Genomic DNA, 20706 nt, shown 5'->3' with positions numbered 1-20706 from the left:
CACCTCAGTTATTCCTTGAGCTTCCACAAATATGAAACCAGGCAGTAAGCAGCAAGAAAAGTGCTATCAAAAGGAAAAAAAATAGCTACCTCATTAGTGTTCCAACGGTGCCTCTCTTTTGGTAAGCTTGAACATTTTGGTAGACATTCAAGCAGCTTCTTCGGTAAAAAGATTTTTACATGACTGCCATTGCTGTTCCCATGATCATCTAGGAAAGAGAGAATATATATGATGTATGCAATAGTAAGGAAAAATTGTTATAGTAAAATCAAACTAGCAAGACATGAAAATCTACTTGCCACTGAGGAGTAGGTAATTTTCCATGTCAAGTGGTAGCAGGAAAATCACTAACTTTTGGAGAATTTAAGATTTCATTTTAAGAAAAACAAATATCAATCCCTCATGAGGGCAAAAGGTAATCTTCTGCACACCAAGCTACATCTACACTAGAGAGCTTTGTAGATAAAACTCACAGAACATCTACACACAAAATGCATCTTGTCTAAAGAAACTGTTGACAAAAAAAAAAAGATGCAAAGATGCTCCAGGGTACCTTTTTGCCTACAGAGTGGGTCAAAAGATAGATTTGCTTTTATGTGTAGACATGATCTGTCGACTGAAGTTTTGTTGGAACATCTCTTCCAATAGTAACTTCTGTAGACAGATGCTTCTAGTGTAGACATAGCCCAACTGAATACAAATTGAAGTAATGCCAGCTTCCTAAGGCCTGGTATACATTAGATATAGATACAGAAAGATATAGATATAGATTAGATATAGGAAGCTGGCTTGACCGTTGGGCCCAATGGGTAGTGGTCAATGGCTCAATATCTGGATGGCAGTCGGTTTCAAGCAGAGTGCCGCAAGGCTTGGTCCTGCGGCCGGTGTTGTTCAACATCTTTATTAATGACCTGCATGAGGGACTGGATTGCACCCTCAGCAAGTTTGCGGATGACACAAAGCTAGGAGGAGAGGTAGATACGATGGAGGGCAGAGAGAGAATTTAGAATGACCTGGATAAATTGGAGGAGTGGACCAAAAAACCTGTTGTGGTTCAACAAGCACAAGTGTAGAGTCCTGCACCTGTGGTGGAAGAATCCCTAGCATTTTTATAGGCTGGGGACTGACAGCAGTACAGCGGAAAGAGACCTAGGGTTTATGGTGGATGAAAGGCTGGATATGAGCAAACCGTGTACCCTTGTAGCCAAGAAGGCCAACGGCATACTAGGGTGCATTAGGAGGAGCATTTTGAGCAGATCTAGAGAAGTGGTTGTTCCCCTCTATTCAGCACTGGTGAGGCCACATCTTGAATACTGTGTCCAGTTTTGCCCCCCCCCATATAGAAAGGAGGTGGATGTGCTGGGACTGACATGGTTGCAACCTCACACCCTGTTTGCAGGTATATAAATTCTTTGGGTGAACGAATCTATAAGCTATACTGGAAAAAGCACTTTTTTGTCAATTAAAAACTGCGTCTACACTGGGAAGATCTGCCAGTAATCTGCATACATCCCTACTACATCTTCAACTACTAAAACTGCTTTGCCAAGACACTGAGTTCTTACTCTGCTGCATCATCAACTTCTGCCAGTTTTTGAGATCTCTGGCTATGTCTACACTAGAGGGTTTTGTTGACAAAACTCGTGGAGCCTCTACACATGAAATGCATTTTGTTGAAGATATATATACACTCCAAGGGCATTTATGTTGACAGAGTGGGTCAAAAGATGAATCCCTTCTTATATGTAGACACAATCTGTCAAGAAAAACTTTGTCTTTTCCAACAGTAACTTCTGGAGACAGATGCTTCTAGTATAAATGAAGACTGTGTCTGGACAACATGACCAGAATGAGGTCAGTTTCAACCTGCAGCCACTTGAGAAAGCACACACAATTCCTTTGGGCAGTTACGCACTACCACATAAGTAGATCTCATGTGCATTACTTAGAGGTATGAAAGACACTCTCAAGCAATGCAAGTTACAGCAACTTAAATTCTGTGCACACTGTTGCTATGGCAGTGGTAGACATGCTCCTGATCACCAACAGAGTATCTTCATCACAGATACTAGATGTAGCATGTCTAGTCTAGATCTGCCCTCAAAGTACACAGGATGGTAGGGAGAAGGGGTGGGGGGTAGTAGAGCAATGGAAAGTCTTCCACCCTGCATTAGTCAGATGACTCTAGACTGGGAAAAGGGAGAGTAACCTCTTTAGTAACCACAAAAGTTGAGCCTTCAAATTTATTCAGAGTTCACTGCAACATTCTAGCAGAAATCCCAGTGGCATTAACATTTTTATGATTATCTATTTTCAAAAGCATCTAAAGGGTCCAGCAAGGATCCATGCTAACTTGGGCTGAATACTGTGTACACAAAAGCAAGAATCTGTCCCTAGATTTTGTAAGTTTGTGACTAACGGGGGACCAGGATACAGCACAAAAACTATTTACTCTGGACAATAAAGGCACAAGTTATGTTAGTTCTCCCACCTCCTTTACTTCTCTTCCTGCCCATCTTAAGATAGACAGTGTACAGAAAGTGTGAATAGTCAAAATGTATAATTCTATGCATGTTTTTATATCCTATGTACTTTTTAAACAAAAAACAACAACTTCTCAACAGCCTTTACCTCACAAATATATGGTAAATATTTCAGACTCTATATTTATAAAATATGCATGATGTGTATTTCAAATAACAGTTTATTTTATTTTCATAACATAGAAGCCAACATGGTGGTAAAAGTCATTTACAATGTTTGTTTCAGGGATTCTCTATTTTTCCAATCACACCGCACTCAGTGTTTTTGTTTTTAAACTTGGAGGCAATCCACAACACAACAGCTGAAAGGGTACTCAACCAGCTCTTGTGCAAACTGACCCAACACCCCTGAGAGTCACTTTCTCCAGGAAGTCCCCAGCCAGTAAACTGCTTATTTGTGTAGCATTATAACACAATGAATGCCAAACCAGGCTGCAGTGCCACACACCCAAATATGGGCGAGCTAAATGGACCCCACCACAGCAATTCATTCTCTCACTCACCCTCTCACACACACACACGCATACATACAAAGAAGCTATGGTATAATATATAGCTAAAGTAACCAAGAGACAGAGACAGACAGACAAAGAAGTTACGGTATAAGATATAGCTAAAGTAACCAAGACACAGACACACACACACACGCTACAATATAACATATAGCTAAAGTAAGAACAAGAACAACAATTAAAATGATAATTACATGATTAGAAGGATTTTGAAACCATTTTGGAAATCAGAATCTAAGTGCAAGTCAGAAGCTGACTATCTCAGGAATTTTTAAATCTTGATTGTGCTCTCATATGTGAAATACAACAATATGCATCCTGTTACATCAACTGCTCTTGCAAGCAGATTATTTTATAAGATACGCAGTGAAGTGTGTGACAGACAGGCTGCTCTGTAATAGTTTGACTACTTATTTTAACCAGCTTATTGGAACGTTTACTCGATATTAATACTAGGTTAAATCAACAGGACTGTTGGGAAAACAAGCAGGAAGGTGGAAATGACTCAACCTCCCTAGTAAACAATTCAGAGTGATTAGGAGACAATTCCAGAGGAGTGACAATTCCATCTCATGGCTCCATTCAAAAACAGAAGCTGCTGGGAGTAAACTGAATGACATAAGGCAAAAAGGCACAGAGCTGCAAGTCTGAAGAGTAAGTGGAAGTCAAGCAAAGAAGTGAGGCTCTAACAGGCTGGAGGAGAGTGCTGGAGACCCAACAAAACTGAGTTGCCAGTTAGTATAAGAGGCTGAGCAAAACAATAGAACTTGTCAGCCTCATAATTTGCCCTATGCCTAAAACAAGCTTATGTATAAACTATTGTTTTAAGTTCTTTTTTCTTAAATGTTTTGATGTGAAACAAGCAATACTTTGCTTTAGGAAAGCCACTTGGGCCCCTGGATGCTGCCAGTTATAACTCCTGAAGAAGAGATCTGCAGGTCAGATCTACTGTCTAGTTCATGCTCCCTACACTCTTTCCTTCCCTGGGAAGCACAACAGACCACAAAACTTTAAAGCACACAATAACAAGTCTTAGGCTATGTCTACACTTGCCCCCTTCTTCAAAGGGGACATGGCAATCAGCTTGATCGGAGAATACTAATCAAATGTTGCGATGAATATGCAGCATTTCATTAGGCTAATTCTCCCTGTGGCAACTTCCAAGTGTCAAAACTCCAAAGTGCCAGCATGCCACATAGTCACAGGCACTTTGAAGTGCCTTTACTCCACAGGACACTTGATACTTCGAAGGTGCCGCAGGGAGAATTAGCCTAATGAAATGCTGCATATTCGTCGCAGCATTTGATTAGTATTCTCTGATCAGGCTGATTGCCATGCCCCCTTCGAAGACATAGCCTAAGACTTGTTATTATGTGCTTGTAAGAGTCCTGAGACGCCCAGCCCTTGGCCTAGGGCGGGCGGTCCCCCAAAAAGGAGTTATAACACCAGCCCTGCACTCAGTTCGGGGCGGTCAGCAGTTCACCGTTACAATACAATACAGGCCCAGCCCTCAGTCTAGGGCGGGCAGCAGTTCTCAATAGCAGTACAGTACAGGCCCAGCCCTCAGTTCAGGGCGGGCAGCAGTTTACAGTCATAACACAATTCCGGACCAGCCCTCAGTCCAGGGCGGGGCAGCAACACAAGGGTTTAAGCACAGGCCCCCACCCTCAGTTTGGGGCGGGGCAACAGCACAAGGGTTTGAGCACAGGCCCCCAGCCCTCAGTTTGGGGTGGGGGAACAGCACAAAGGTTTGAGCACAGGCCCAATGTGGGCTGGCCCTGTCAAGGAGGGGGTAGGGGGTCGCAGGCCCTCCCACTCCACTGCGACCCGGCCCGGGGGTCGCTCACACACGACCACGGCAGTGGGGATCCAGGCCGCAACACACTGTCATGGGTTCGGGAGTGTCGTTCCCCGGGCCACTTCCTACCTCTCCCTCCACTGGCGGAAGGTCCCAGTCCATCTGGTCGGGGGGTCCCGTAGGGTCGGTCTCCTCCAAATCGTCCACCTTCGGGGGCTCCGGCCAGTCGCTCATATCAATGTCATTGGGATAGTTGGGCGGCGGTAGCACGGTGCACCCGAGGCGATCCTGGGCCTGAGGGCTGCAGGGATCCGCCGAGACTCTGGGGCAGGCCGCTCCTGGGGCTTCTTCCAAGGCGGGGGGTCTCCGCCAGCATGAGGGTCCTGGCAGGTCTGGGAAGTCCGGGTAGTCCCCCTGGGGCATCTGGATCCGGGGTTGTTCGGAGCCGCTGGGGGCTTGCTCCTCCAGCCCGGTCGGGCAGCGACACGCCCTCCGCCCTTGGCGCCGGGGAGCTCGTGCAGGCGCGTCCTCCCTGCCCGGAGGCCCACGCTTTAATGGGTCGCGAGATGCCCAGCCCTTGGCCTTTCTAGCCCTGGGTCCCGCCCTCTGAGGGGCGGGCCTCTGGTGTTCTGGTTCCAGGCCCGCGCACCAGGGCCTCTGCGCAGCCTCCTCTGCCTCTGAGTCAGCAGGAGGCCATACTGACTCACTACAGTGCTTTAAAGTTTTCTGGTCCATGATGCTTCCCAGGGGAAGGAGCATAGGGAGCACGAACAAGCCCATAAAATTGTAAAGGGTTTATGGTGTATAATTAATACACAACTTTCTATGAACTTTATAGTTAAGACAGTAGATCTGGCCTGCAGTTCTGTTCCTCGGGAGTTATAACTGGCAGCATCCAGGGACCAAGTGGCCATAATGAGAATCTCCCCTACACCACACATGCATTTTTAACTGGTTATCAAATTGTGATTCAGAAGGTGGATATGGAACTCTAGATCATTCAACTACTGAGTTTTACCAGTGAAATGTCCAATTTCAGTATACAAAAATGGGTGGATAGATGCTGATCAACTCCTGTGCCTGCAGCTCTGTTCTATACCAACACGCAGCTTAAGCCTATAATACTCACAGACATACAAGTTTTATAAACCTAATTTTCAACTAGGAATCAATCATCTCTCAATTTTGTTTCTTAACTATACCTCAGCATGGAGGAAAAAGGAATTAATTTTGCAAACAGACTCTTTAACATACCTAAAATTGAACAATGCAACAACATTTCCTCACCATGTTTATATATTTAAATGCATGTCAAAGGATCCATATTTTTGGATGGGTGCCTTTAGAATAAAACTAAATAAACTGCTATATAAAGTTACCTATATGAAGCAATTTTTGCAGAAGTTGCCATCAGTGCAATGGGACGCTTGTATATGGGATGAGTAAATCTTACAAATGCTGTCTGAAATAATTAGCAGCTGTTGACATATTAATGCATGACTGAAAAAAATTCATATTTCTTCATATGAAAAATAGCTTTAAAAAATTTTAATGGTTTCATGCAGTGAGACTACTGTAACATTTAGAGATTTTCAGAGGGTTTCCTACAGGATATAGGAACATAAATCTCATGGTGTTCAGTTGGACATATGGTTGTAAATCCTTCAGGATATTCTGCAGATTCCTCCCATCTCCTACCCTCCCCAACTTAAAAAAAAAGCTCACCTTTAAAGCTTAACCTTTGAGCATTTTCCATTGATTTTTTCCAAAATGACTACAAAAAGAGTGAAAAACTTTAACACATGGCTGCATTTAATCACAGTAAATTTATGTAATTTATCCTAATTTTAATCATTTGGATAAGTTTCGATTCAGGTCTCAAATCTGGGATTTTATTAGAGACATAGCTGTGGGCTTATACAAAGGCTGTCTGTGGGCAGTACATTCTTCCAGTCGTGAAGCTCTGAGAGAAACCAAAACAAAATTATTGAACACAGTTCTATCAAACTGATTATATTAATAGCTAACCGTACATGGGGTTATTTGGGAAAACTCAGTGCAACTATTTCAAATAGCTAGATTTCAATGGTAACCAATTTTATCACTATCATATCAATACAATTCAAACACTTAATTTTTTGTTTGGCTTCTAGAACCACAAGGTTATTGTTCAAATTAGAAACAGATGACATGGTTTCTAAAAATAATCACAAATTATTGCATACAAAAATAACATGTGCAGAGCTGCTGTATTAATTGTGCCTGCAATTAACCATACTGAAGGACTGGGGAAAAGGGGGAAAAAAATCCCCACTATATATAAAACAGACTGAAAGAGAGAGTTCATTTGACTGAATACATACGTTAGATCACAATGTCACATTGATGCACCAGTTTCTATATTTAAACCACATTCATCAAAGAAATAGCCCTTTATATAAAGCAAATTGGGCTCTAAACAGTCAAGACGACCTTTTCTGAGGAAATTATTTTTGCATCTACTGAGAATAATCTTGATGTCAGAATGATAGGTTATTTCACAGTATTACTATATCACAAGGTAAAAAGATTTTATATAAAAAGGTATAATATGGTCATATTTAAATTTTGGGTTTTTTAAAAAGATATTTTACTTATTTTTAACTTTTGCAGGAAATTTACTGCTAGTCACCATAACTGATAACCCTGGACACCAACATAAAGGCTTAAAATGTCCACTTCCTAATTCATTCAAGACCAAAAGTAAATTTTCTAAAGATGAGCGTTGAGTCTCCAGAAGCTAAACTTATTAATTAATTTTAAAGCAATTAAATCTGTAGTTCTTATGGTTGCAAAAGTAACGTTCCAAACATGGGCTGTGTCTACACTAATTTTGTTGACAGAAGAGGCCTTCTGTCAACATAACTCAAGGAGCATCTACACACATTAAGCATTCTGTCGACAGTCTCCACAGAACTCGGCATTTGCCTCGACAGTACTGTCCCTCAAAAATTTGAGGCATAAAACATTCTCTCAAAAGAGTACTGTCAACAAAAGTGCAGTGTAGACTGCTGTCGACAGACAAGGCTTCCAGATACCAGGCAGACCTATCTGCAGAGCTGCCATTCCACTTTCTGTCACTAGAGGGAAGTACAGTCTGGCTGTTCTCTGGTGATAGAGCAAGTTACAGTGGTTCCTAGCCTTTTCCAGAAAGGGACCCATTTTAACAATTGAGGAAGACTTGGTGACCCAAGGCAATTCAAAAATGAGGGGGAAGAGGCAGAGCTGTAATTAGCTAATTTTACACCTGACATAGGAAAATAAAATTGTGCCCCCTCATGTTTATATATTCATAATAGCTATTTCATAGAAAGGGGAAATATATTAATAAAATAACATTACATTTACTATGGTTAATCAGAGCTGTAGTGGTGGAAAGACACTCATCCCCAAAGTGCTCCCCCGTGGCTTAAACCCCATAATCAGGAGCTAGAGGGGATTAGGGGAGTCACGCTGAGGGGCTAGAAGGGGCTAGGGAAGTCACACTCAGGGGCTAAGAGTCACTCACAGGCTGCAGAGAGCTTGGGGAGGCAAAGGGACCCCCGCAGCTGGAAGTAGAGCTCTGGCTGGCAGCACCAGCCATGGGAACCCCAAATCGGTATGGGGGGAACCCCTATCCTTGCAGCTGAAAGCTGGCTGGGGCAGAGCCCCGGCCAGCAGTGCCAGCTGCAGGAGCCCCAGCTGGGGCTACGGGAAGGGGACCCCAACCCCTGCAGCTAGAAGCTGGCCCACAGGAACCCTGCTGGGTCTGGGAGCACCCCGTCTCCCACAGGGGCTGGAAGCCAGGGAGCTGATCCGCTCTGTCCTCCCTCCCAACCTTGGACTTACGCCCCCACCTTACCTGGGCTGGGCACTGCTCCTCAGGTATGCAGTTCTCTGCTCTGCAGCTGAAATGGTTCTCAATTTAATTGACCACCTTAACTGCCTGACTGCTGTTAATCCAATTAAGAAGTTGAGAACCGCCTCAGGAATGTTGAATAGTAACAGAGAGATAGCCAAGTTAGTCTATATTCTATCAAAACAAAAAAGCAGTCCAGTAGCACTTTAAAGATTAATAAAATGATTTAATTCGGTGATGAGCTTTCGTGGGACAGACCCTCTTCTTCAGATCAATTTCATTTCCAATACAGACTGACATTTATAAGTACAGAGGACCAAAAAAAAAAAAAAAAAAATCAATAAAAACTGACAAAATAGGACAGAAGGAAGGGGGAAAGAGATGTGGGGAGGGGGATGTTTATTGTCCTGTCTGAGATAATTACGAGTATCAGAATTATTAAATTCTGTGTTGCAGGACACAAATTCTCAGGTCTTTAACAGAATGGCCCACTCCATTGAAAACTATACCAAAGAATAAATAGACACAGAGCAGACATCAAGAAACTCAATACACATAAGCCAGTCAGTGAACACTTCAACTGAGTGGGCCATTCTGTTAGAGACCTGAGAACATGTGTCCTGTAACACAGAGAATTTAACAGGTTAGAGCAAGAGATTTGTGAGTTAGAGTACATATTCAGATTTGACACATTAACATGTGGTATGAAGAGACATCAGTTACCTCATGCACTACAAGGACTGCTTCCCTTCCTTTGATGCTCGTAATTACCTCAGATAGGATAATTAACATCCCCCCTCCACCCCCTTCCTTCTATCCTATTTTATTTGTGAGTTTGTTACAATTTTTTTCTTTTTGTCTTGTGTACTTATAAATGTCAGTCTGTATTAGAAATGAAATTGATCTGAAGAAGTGCGTCTGTCCCACAAAAGCTCATCACCAAATAAATCATTTTATTAGTCTTTGAAGTGCTACATTTCTGCTGCTTTGTTCTGTTGGAGTACAAACTAACACTGCTACCCCTGTTACTATTCAGCTCTCAGAGGAGATTAATTAGGCTGCTTGCTTGGGAAGGTTATGAGCAGCAGATTAGTCAACAGAGCTGGTCACTGGAAGAGGCTGCGAGAGAATGGGTAGGAGTACATGGGTGAATACTTCTGCAAAAACACCAAAAGGAGTAGCAATGTACATACACCCCCATCTCAGTACTCATGAGCATGGAGAAGGAGTAATGTAGAGGAGCCCTCCTTCCCCACAACCTCTCATCTTCATGGTAGCCTGGAGGTTCTCAAGTAGGAGGTGCATTGGGTGGTTCAAAAATTATTAGAGGCATACAAACCACATGGAATCCCCACCTGCTACTGAAGGGTGTGGGGAGGGCAGGGGAGGCCTTAGCACTTGGATACTGCTCACAGTGTCTACCCCAAATCCAGTTTTCCTCATCAGTTTACAGTGAATATGTTTTAGTCTTCCAGATACTGAATATCTTGTGAAACCCTTTGGTGGCCACGTGAGAAATGAAGACATAATAGGTATGTTAGAAAAGTAATATGATGCAGAAATCTTGTGAGGTGGAGAGAGAAAATAATGAGAGGAAAAATTACTGGAGAAGATATAGTACAACACGGGCTAGGGTAAAGAGCAAAGATGGGAGTGAAAGGCAAGAGAAGGAAGAAAGGAAAAGACTTAAGGAAGAGACACGTCATACCTATTTACGTAAAAGCCAAGACCTAAGAAGGGATAAAAACTATGTAAGTACACATTGAACCTCTCTAATCCAGAACACTCATCTGGCGTGATTTTAGTCAGCCAGATGACCTCTTATCATAGGTGTGGCCAAGTTTCCCTTGGTCCCATAAAGTTTGTTTACAGCCACCAGTCCTGCCTCTCAAGCGTTCTGTGCTGCTGTTTAGCTCTAATTTATCCCTAAATGTCTTCTAAGAGCTCAGTAAGAAGTGAAAGTGTTGGTAACGTGCTAGAAAATCCTGACCTCCTGTTATCATTTTATTATTTACAGTGTAATAGAAATGTTCTTGAGGTTTTAAAAGATACATATCGAAGTCTCTGCCACAAAAGAACACAATCTTAATAGAAGACAATCTTAATACACAAATTTATGCAGAGGATTTGGCAAATATTTACCATTTGTAAACAAGCATGTAAAGGAAAAGGATTACACAGATCTGTTTGGTATGTTAGGTTTGAATTTCATATTCCCAAATAAGTTCACCCACAATTAAAATGAATAACTTCAACTACTTTGGTAATTTCTAATCAGTTCCAAAATAAACCTTTTATTTATATTTTTCTAGCTATTTTAAACAGTTTCAGTCTAGGACCCATATTGGTGGGTCACCATGAGTGAAACCGGAATTATACTGAACAGGAATTGTGTCAGAACAGAGATGCTGGACACGGATAACCCACAAATGATTGCTTGAAAACCCTCAAACCTTGACTGGAAAATCTGCAAATTACTTACATAAAAAGTACAAAAATCCTTTTGCTGTGTGGCTACTGTCCTCAGGACAGTGCCACACATTGACAAAAAAGCTCCTTCTGTTTCTCAAGTCCATGATCCCTTATCGCATTAATTCAACCACTTCACTCAAACATCTTGCCCTAGCCTAAAGGAAGGTTAAGCCACAAACACATAATAGAAAAGCCCTGTTTACACAGAATTTGCACTGTCAAAACAAAAAAGCAGTCAAGTAGCACTTCAAAGACTAACAAAATAATTTATTAGGTGAGCTTTCGTGGGACAGACCTACTTCTTCAGACCATAGCCATACCAGAACAGACTCAATATTAAGGCACAGAGAACCAAAAATAGTAATCAAGGTTGACAAATCAGAAAAAAATTATCAAGGTGAGCAAATCAGAGAGTAGACCAGCAGAAGGGGGGGAGTCAAGAATTAGATTAAGCAAAGTATGCAAAAGAGCCCCTATAATGACCCAGAAAATTCACATCCCAGTTCAAACCATGTGTTAATGTGTCAAATTTGAATATAAAAGAGTTCAGCAGCCTCTCTTTCAAGATTGTTGTGAAAATTCCGCTTCAGCAAAATGCAGACTTTTAAGTCATTAACAGAAAGGCACACTCCATTAAAATGCCGGCTGACTGGTTTGTGGATCAGGAGTGTTTTTATGTCTGTTTTGTGCCCATTAGCTCTTTGTCTAAGAGTTTCAAGTCTGTCCAATATACAAAGCATCTGAGCATTGTTAGCACATGATGGCATATATGATGTTAGTTGAGGAACATGAGAATGTGCCCGTGAGTCTGTGAATAACCTGGTTAGGTCCAGAGATGGTATCTCCAGAATAGATATGTGGACAAAGCTGGCAGAGGGCTTTGTTGCAAGGAAAAATTCCAGGACTGGTGTTCCTGTGGTATATAGACTGTGGCTGTTGGTGAGAATCCTCATGAGGTTGTCTGTAGGAGAGAACAGGCCTGTTACCTAAGGACTTCTGGAGTGTTGCATCCTGATTAAGGGTAGGTTGTCGGTCTTTAATAATGCGTTGCAGTGGTTTGAGTTGGGGGCTGTAGGTAATGACCAGTGGTGTTCTGTTCTTGGCTTTTCTGGGCCAAGAATTTGCACTGGTTTAACTGTATCAGGTTAAAAGCATCTTTAGTTGAAGTACGGTACAAACATGTCTATACAATTCATATCAAATTCATCTTTTGCCTGTAACTTACAGGTATAAACTGATCCATGAACAAAACCGAATCAGTTTAAACAAACAATTAAGAAAAAAAAAATCACATCTCTAGTTAAACCAGGGAGGGGGAACCTATGGCTCACAACCTGGACCCATCCCTGGTTTGCCTAGGTCTGGCCCACAGTGAGGCTAGGGGATTCCATACCTGCAGCAGAGCAAGACAATGATAGTGCTCCAGCCCTGCGGTGAGTCTCTGAGACTTGGCGTTCCCTTCCTTCCACCCTGCTGTGGCTGGAGCCCGAGTGCCAGCTCCTCGCTGTGAGAGCAAACGGAAGGGAGTCAGTGCTAAAACCCCTGCATGGATGGCTGTTTGCACTGCCGTTCCCCCTTCACCCCACCCCTGCTGGGGCAGAGAAGCTAATGCAGGGAAGTTTTATTCCTGAGCCTGCCTGCAGGCTCCACCCTTAGAACTCCCACTGGTCAGGAATTGCAGCCAATAGGAGTTCCGGGGGCAGTGCCTGCAAGTGTGCCTCTCCATCTGACACAAGCTGCGCCAGCTAACTCTGGTCTCGCCCCCTCCACAGATTCTGAATCCTCACCCCACTCCGTGGCAGCCCCTTCCTGCACACCGAACACCTCTTTTTTGGCCCCACCCCATGGCCTGTTTAGCAGGCAAGTTATTTTACTCTCTCCAAATTCAGTTTTCTATTAACTTTAAACAGGAAAATCCTGAAGCATTTAAAAAACACAGAATTATTCATGGATGAGACAACCTGTCGTCCTGCAAGCAGCAGAGGGAATCAATGTTCAGAAATGTAGGAAGAAAAGCAATCCACGGAGAAGAGAAGCGAAAACACATATTACCATGTAGGTAGAAAAATGTGAATTGCATAAACACAACCAACACAAAGCTGGATTCCTAAAACCATGTGAGGCTCTGAGTTTGTGGCCCCACACACAGTTCTCCAATATAAGGATACCCGCTACTCATCTAATTCCATCAAGTTGTAACATCATAATTTGTCACCAGAATTCCCCAAAGGAACTCCTTCCTTGAAGCGCACCACAATCTTCATATGAAAGCTATGCAAATTACAGAGCATGCTCCAGAACCACAACAACTAAGACTGCAGTTAATAACTTCTATTTGTCCTAAGCCTGAAATGAATAATGATCCAGAAATTAAATGTACATTCCATGGATTTTCAGATTGCTTTAAATGGGAACAAACAACAAAACACCACTCAAAAATATTGCAAAGCAAGTTAGTGAGATTAAAAACATGGGTCAAAAAACAGTATTTTTGGACAAATAAAAGTAATACTTAAAAAAATTTCAAGTAGTCAGTGGAAAGGAAAACCCTGAAAAGCCATAATGCTAAAAACAGACTTCTAGGTAGTAGTGGGCAGCAAACTAAACATAGTCTGCAAAGTAATAATGCAAATATAATTTTGGGTTTACACACACACACAAGAACCACAGAGTACAGGCAATAAGAACTTGTACAAAGGAACTCGACAAGGGATAAGGAAGCAAGTGTACGGTGAAAAGGGAGCAAAATCCAAACACCACAAAATTACACAAATTAAGTACAAACCACATGGAACAGTTATAAAGGAATCTTGTAAAACAGTGATTGGGCAACAAAATGACAAGTGAAATTCAATGTTGATAAACATGAAAAAAGGCACGTTAGAAAAAACAATCCCAGTGCTATGTATATAATGATAGGATCTAAATCAGCTATTACTATAAATATCACCTTTCTAGTCCAGCACCCTCAGGACCTGATTGATGCCCAACCATTGGAGGTCAGTATCGTCTAACAGCATTACCAACACTTCCACTGCTTACTGGGTTCTTAGGAAACATTTATGAGTAAATTACAGCTAAATAGCACGGAACAGACACAGGCCTGGTGGTCCCAAACAAACTTTATGGAATAACAGGAACTTGGCCACACCCATCCTAAGTAGACATCCATGTAACTAAAATCATGGCAGACCACGGATTATTCTGGACGAGAGAACGCTCAACTAGAGAGGTTTAATGAGCACTCAAGGAAGCTCTTGGATTCACTGAAAACATCTGCTCCATGTACATTGGTGGTAAAAAAGTTAAAATATTAGGAACCATTAGAAATGGCTAGATAAGACAATAGGAATTGCAATTCAAATACATAAATCCACAGTATACACACACCTAGAAAACTGTGTACAGTTCTGGTCGCTGCATCTTAAAAAAAAAAAAAAAAAAAAAGGCATATCAGAATTAGAAAAGATAGAGAAAGACAACTATAGTTATTAAGGTATGGAACAGTTTACTTATGAGGAGAGATTGGACTTGATGACCTCTCAAGGTCCCTTCCAGTGATAGCATTCTGTGATTAGAAAGCATGGTATACTTTCATCTTGGAAGAGACTACCAAGGAAAGACAGATGTCTACGGTATGCACAAAATGAAGAAAGATTATTTACTCTTTCAAAATACAAGAACCAAGGGTGACCCAATAAAAAAAACCAGCAAATTTAGAAGAAACATAGGAAGAACTGCTTCACACAATGTATGGTCAGCCTATGGTACCCACTGCCAGAAAATGATAAAGGCCTAAATTTAAGTGGATTCAAAAAAGAATTAGGTAAATTCATGGAATACAGGTCCATCAATCGCTGTTAGCTAAGATGGGCAGGGATGCAACTCATGCTCCGAGAGTCTCTAGCTTCTTATAGCTAGAAGCAGGGAGTGGACATCAGGGGATGGAACACTCAGGCTGTGTCTAGACTAGCCCCGAACATCAAAGGGGGCATGGTAATTAGGGTGTCGGGAGATTACTAATGAAGTGCTGTGGTGCATATGCAGCACAGCTCTTCATTAGTAATCTCCCGACACCCTAATTACTATGCCCCCTTCGAAGTTCGGGGCTAGTCTAGACACAGCCTGAGCGATTAACATGCTCTATTCACTCCTTCTGAAGCACCTGGCATTGGTCACTGAGGGAAGACAGGATACTGGGCAAAATGGATTATCGGTCTGACCCAGTATCATAGAATAGCAGCCTGGAAGGGACCTCCACTCCACTGGACTCTTGGCAGGGCCAACTACCATCTAGATCATCCCTGAGAGATGTTTATCTAGCCTGCTCTTATACAGCTGAAAAAGGGGAGATTCTACAACCTCCCTAGGCAATTTATTCCTGTGATCACCCACCCTGCCACCCAGGAAGTTTTTCCTTATGTCCAATGTAAACTTCCCTTGCTTGACCTATCATCAGAGGTTAAGGAGAATAATTTTTCTCCCACCTCTTCTGAGCACCCTTTTGGGTGCTCGAAAGCTGCTATGTCCCCCCTCTCAGTCTTCTCTTTTTCCAAACTAAACAAGCCCAATTATTTCAATCTTCCCTTATAGGTTATGTTTTCTAGCCCTTTAATCATTTTTGCTGCTCTTCTCTGGACTTTTTCCAATCTGTCCACATCTTGACCTGAAATGTGGCACCCAGAACTGGACACATTACTGATACCTAATTAGCGCAGAGGATAACAGAAGAATTACTTCTCATGTCATGATTATATCACTTGTGTTAATGCATCCCAGAATGGTTGCTTTTTTTGCAGCAGTGTCACACTGTTGACTTATGTTTAGCTTGTGGTCCACTGTGACCCCTATATCCCGGTTCCACAATCCTTCCTAGCTAGTTATTTCCCACTGTGTATGTGTGCAATTGATTGTTTCTTTCTAAGTGGAGTACTTTACATTTGACTTTGCTGAATTTCCTCTTGCACCCCATCTCTCTACGGTGACCACGTTTTGTCTTCTCTTCAGCTTGGATTAGGCAGGAAACATATTGTTGTGTATTTACATAGGACCTCACAAAACAGAACACTGATTCATGATTGGGGTTGCATGAAACTATTATATAAACAACAAAATCTCTTCACAAAATATTGGAGTAACTGCGTCTCAGGACGGCCAAAAACGGAATTTAAAAAAAAAAGATTTTTAATTTAAATTGGATTTAAAAAAACCCATCAATAAGATACTAAATTTCTCATTTAAAAATAATAGGTACAATTAACCTTATCACAAACATGCTACACATACACTTATAGTCTCATAAAAAATGAATTCATGGTTCTAGTTTGTCCAGCTCTTCCTTCTCGAAAGTTCTGGCCTTTCAATTTGTTTCTCAGCAGAAAATAAAAGTAACATGCAAAGAAAGATGCAAGCTGGATAGGACTGTTTCTGTTCTGTGCTTATGTGGTGGTGGATCTTGGAAAAGTACAGCAGAATAGTTAGTGAAGACATTGTCTGAAGACAGAGAAACAATATTTGGGAAAGAATGGAGGCAGCATAGAAAGGACAAAAAGGAGCAGCCTAGAAAGAAAAAGGGAACACATTATTCAGTGAGCACACGGCTTCCTATTTTCCCCCACACTTTTGCCAAAGAAAAACTGTCCTGGCTCCTGAGCTTTAAGGACCCTATCCAGGAAATTTTTTCCTGAGGGGGGGGAAAAAAAAAACAAAAAAAACCACATGTCAATGTGGGCAAGCAGTGAAAGATGGTGCAGAGCCTAGTTGCAAGTATGAAAGATCACCAGGAAAAGTACTTATTGGGAAAAAATGAGGTGGATAAAGTAGAGGATATGGCTGAGTGGCTCAACTAGTTAGTAACTTAAATAATTCACTTCGCAATGCATCATTCTTCAAGACACTGTCTTTTAGCGTAAGTGTGATTTGGCAAGTAAATTCCTATGATTGCCGTGTTGGATGTTGCTAGAAAAAAAAAAGGTTTAGTTTAGCTAATCCTTATGGCTACTTTAATTAGTTAACTAGATTTAGAATCTATCACTCAAGCATACAGTACAGAAAGCTTCAGTAAGAGAAATCCGAAGTCGACAGTTGCGGCTGTCATTTTCTTGTATTACATAATGCATGCCCCTTATTTTAGAACACCATGGTCACAGACCATAATGGTGATACCGTAAATCTACTCCCTACTTTACTTTGACATATCTCAGCTTTTCCAAGGGAAATCCATTCTTTACTTGTTTTCTCAAAAAACAGAAATGCCACTGAGTTCAACAGGGCTTAAATCAAAATTAAGTGCAGTCTCAGCACAGTGACTGTTAGCTTTTTTTTGGTAACCTGATTTAAATCAATGATTTTTAATGATTTAATTGCCTTGATTTAAATCAATCCACACTGTGAAGAGGTTTACAGTCTACAGTAATAGTATAGTACAGTTTTTTATTGATTATTATATTACTTGGCAGTTACTGCAACTGATGTTACCTGTTACAGTTAACCAGTGGGGACTGGAGCATCCTCCTGTCAACCACTGACATCGACTGAAATATAGCATTTTAAATCAACTATAGCCATTATATTTCACAATGCCTTCTGAAACATCCATGGCAATTTCCTGCAATACCCATGAAAAACCTTGCTGAATTAAGTTCAACTAGCTTTGGAATCCATGTAATAAAAATGGAAAGTTTATACTTCAAGGAGTTGCATTTGACTTCTACAGAGGAAGACGTGACCAAAGTAAACACTGGAAAGTATTTTGAGCTCCAGATGAACATCGAAGACAATTGTACTTATGGAATAAAGTTAATTGGGTTTCCTGGGAAATCTCTCGGGCAGAAATAAGCCATGTGTCCTTCCCATCTGGTTATGCAAGTCAGCCATTTGAAACTTCAACCAGAAAGGAGAGAATCTGTGTCTCCTGATCTCCTGTTTCATGAGGAAAAGGACCAGACTACATCCATGAAAGAATTCACAGTACACGAGGATTCTTCTGAACTATTAAAAAACTTATGAACTCAAAAACAAAAAAATATCCTGAGAGCCACACCCCAAACCCACTTGTGGATGTTTGAAGAACCTCCTACAAGAGCATTTGTTTGAGCTGGGCTCATGTTAGGAAGCTCCCTAGCATGCACTTAGGGTCGGTCTTTGTTTTACTATACAGTAAACCCCTGATTTAACGGGCTAATGGGGGAGGAGGGGCGTCTGTTAAATCTGAAAGTCCATTAAACATGGAGGGTTTAATGCCCATCCACATCAGCAGGCTTCTCCCGTCCCCCCTCTCCCATCAAAAATGCTAGCGACTCACCAGAGCCACCACAGCCTAGAGAAGCAGCTGCCACCAAAGCCACCATGCATTCCCCCAACCAGGGATGGGCATGTATATGAGTGCTGTCTGCCCGTTTCTGTGCCCCACTGGTGGTGGAAGGAGTGCTGGCAGCTCCCGTGGTGGAAGTCCAGGGAGCAGGGGAGGGTTCAGCTGTGGCAGACCAGAGTTTCTGGAAGCAACAACTCCTTCAGCAGCAGGAGCGGTGGCTCTGGTAAATTGCCTTACTTTTTTGGGGGCTAAGGAGGCAGGATTTAGGATTTTTATGGACACCGATTTAGCAGACTTTGGGAACAACAGGGGGAATGAGGGCTGATGGACACCTGTTGTTCCCAAAGTCTGCTAACTTGGGGTCCATAAAAATCAAGGGTTTACTGCAAAAGCAACAAGATGACCTGTGGCATCTTACAGACTTGGATATTTTGGAGCATAAGCTTTTGTGGGCAAAGATGTGCTTTGTCAGATGCATAAGTGGGGGATTCCAGAGGAGGAGGGAGTCTTGGTCAAGGGAGGGCCAGAGTTCACAAGGTCAGTTCAGTCAGGGAGGATGTGGCCCATTACCAGTAGCTAACGTGGAGGTTCCACCATCAAGAGCGGAGAGACTGCTTTTGTAAGTGGCCACCCACTCCCAGTGTCTGTTCCATCCTTGGTTGATGGTGTCAAATTTGCAAATTAATTGCAGCTCTGCAGTTTCTCTCTGGAGTCTATTTTTAAGTTGTTTTGCTGTAGGATTGCAGCATGCATCTGACAAAGTGGATCTTTGCCCACAAAAGCTTATGCTCCAAAATACCTTAGGTCTATAAGGTGCCACAGGTTGTCGTGCTGCTTTTGAAGATACAGACTAACTTGGCTACCCCTCTGATAAGGGTTTACTGTATCTTCTCTAACACTTACTTATCTTAAAAATAAATGTCCTAGCTTAGAAAGGGATGTGTGGTAACTTAATTGTGGGTTACTGCACAGTATATAGTCTTTGGCTACATCTACACTAGCAAGTACTTTCAAAAGATTTTTTTGAAAGAAGGGAGCTCTTTCAAAAGATCCCACGGAGCATCTACATATAAAAAGCATTATTTTGAAAGTAAACAAAGAAAGAATGTGGTGTTGCTTTTGAAACTGCTCTTCCTTTCCCATTTCAGGAAGAGCACCCCCTTTCAAAAGCTTCTTTGGAAAGAAAACATATGGAGATGCTCCACAGGCCCTTTTTTCGAAAGAGCAGTCCTCATGAGGCCTGATTTTTTTATCTTTGGCCCGTTCTTTCAGAAAGAGCAGGGGCTGTGTGGATGCTCTCCTTTGAAAGAGCAGATCGCTCTTTTGATCCACTTTTTTTGTGTGTGGACACACACTTTCAAAAGAAGTTCTTTTGGAAGAACTTCTTCCAAAAGATCTCTGTAGCGTAAACATAGCCTTTAAGGAGAGGGCAAAGTAGGCTTACTTATGCAGTCCAAATCTCAGGGAAACTGAAACACTTGGTCTACCCTTGAAAGTTTAAAACACAGCTGTGGCAATGCTTTAACATAGAGCAGGCATGACAAGAGCACGGAGAGAGAGCTCTCCCAGCACTCTTGGTATATGACCTACACAAAGCAAGCAGATAACTGCACTGGCAGCAGAACTCCCAGTACTGTAGCCCCATTTATACTGGCACTTTATAGTGCTGTAAGTTGCTGTAGTAGGGGGAGTGTTTTTTCATACCCCTGAGCCTTAAAGTTCCACTGCAGTAAAGCGTACAGGGAAGAGTGAAGCTTAGAAAATACCTCAGGCAGAAGGGAGAGAGATGAAGGTATCCAAACAAGAGGGGTCAAGAGCTTCAGCTCTCAAAACGGACAGCATTTAACATAACACTGTTTACATACTCTTGTTAAAAGTTATGTGTAGAATTACTATAATTCTGAGGAAGAAAACACATGATTTTAGTGCATTTTATGCATTTCAGAGCACTTTGTAAATACAGTAAGATCTCAGTTATGAACACCTCTGAATAAAATATGACAAATGTTCTTTCAAAAGCTTACAACTGAACATTGATTTAATACAGCTTTGAAAAACTTTACTATGAAGAAAAATGCTGGTTTTTTTATTATAGTAGTTTACACATAACCCAGTATTTTACCATGAGTCTCTGCTGCTGCATGACTGTGCGCTTGTGGTTCCAAATGAAGTATGTGGCCGGGTGCTGACTT

At 41.9% G+C, this 20706-nt stretch overlaps 1 protein-coding gene across 1 annotated transcript in view; it reads right to left on the bottom strand.

Moving 5' to 3' along the window:
* Window positions 1–20706, bottom strand: part of CAMTA1 (calmodulin binding transcription activator 1) — a 1240930-nt gene that overhangs the window by 1202883 nt on the left and 17341 nt on the right. Inside the window, exons 2-3 of the mRNA XM_075017972.1 lie at window positions 12596–12706; window positions 90–208 (exon numbers count right to left, since the gene is read on the bottom strand). Coding sequence (XP_074874073.1) covers window positions 90–208; window positions 12596–12706 — 230 coding nt within the window. The remainder of the gene's footprint in view (window positions 1–89; window positions 209–12595; window positions 12707–20706) is intronic.

The sequence above is a fragment of the Carettochelys insculpta genome, chromosome 23, assembly GCF_033958435.1.
Source record: "Carettochelys insculpta isolate YL-2023 chromosome 23, ASM3395843v1, whole genome shotgun sequence".
Taxonomy (NCBI): Eukaryota; Metazoa; Chordata; order Testudines; family Carettochelyidae; genus Carettochelys; species Carettochelys insculpta.
Note: the sequence above shows the minus strand (reverse complement) of the source record. Positions and strands in the feature narration are given on the sequence as shown.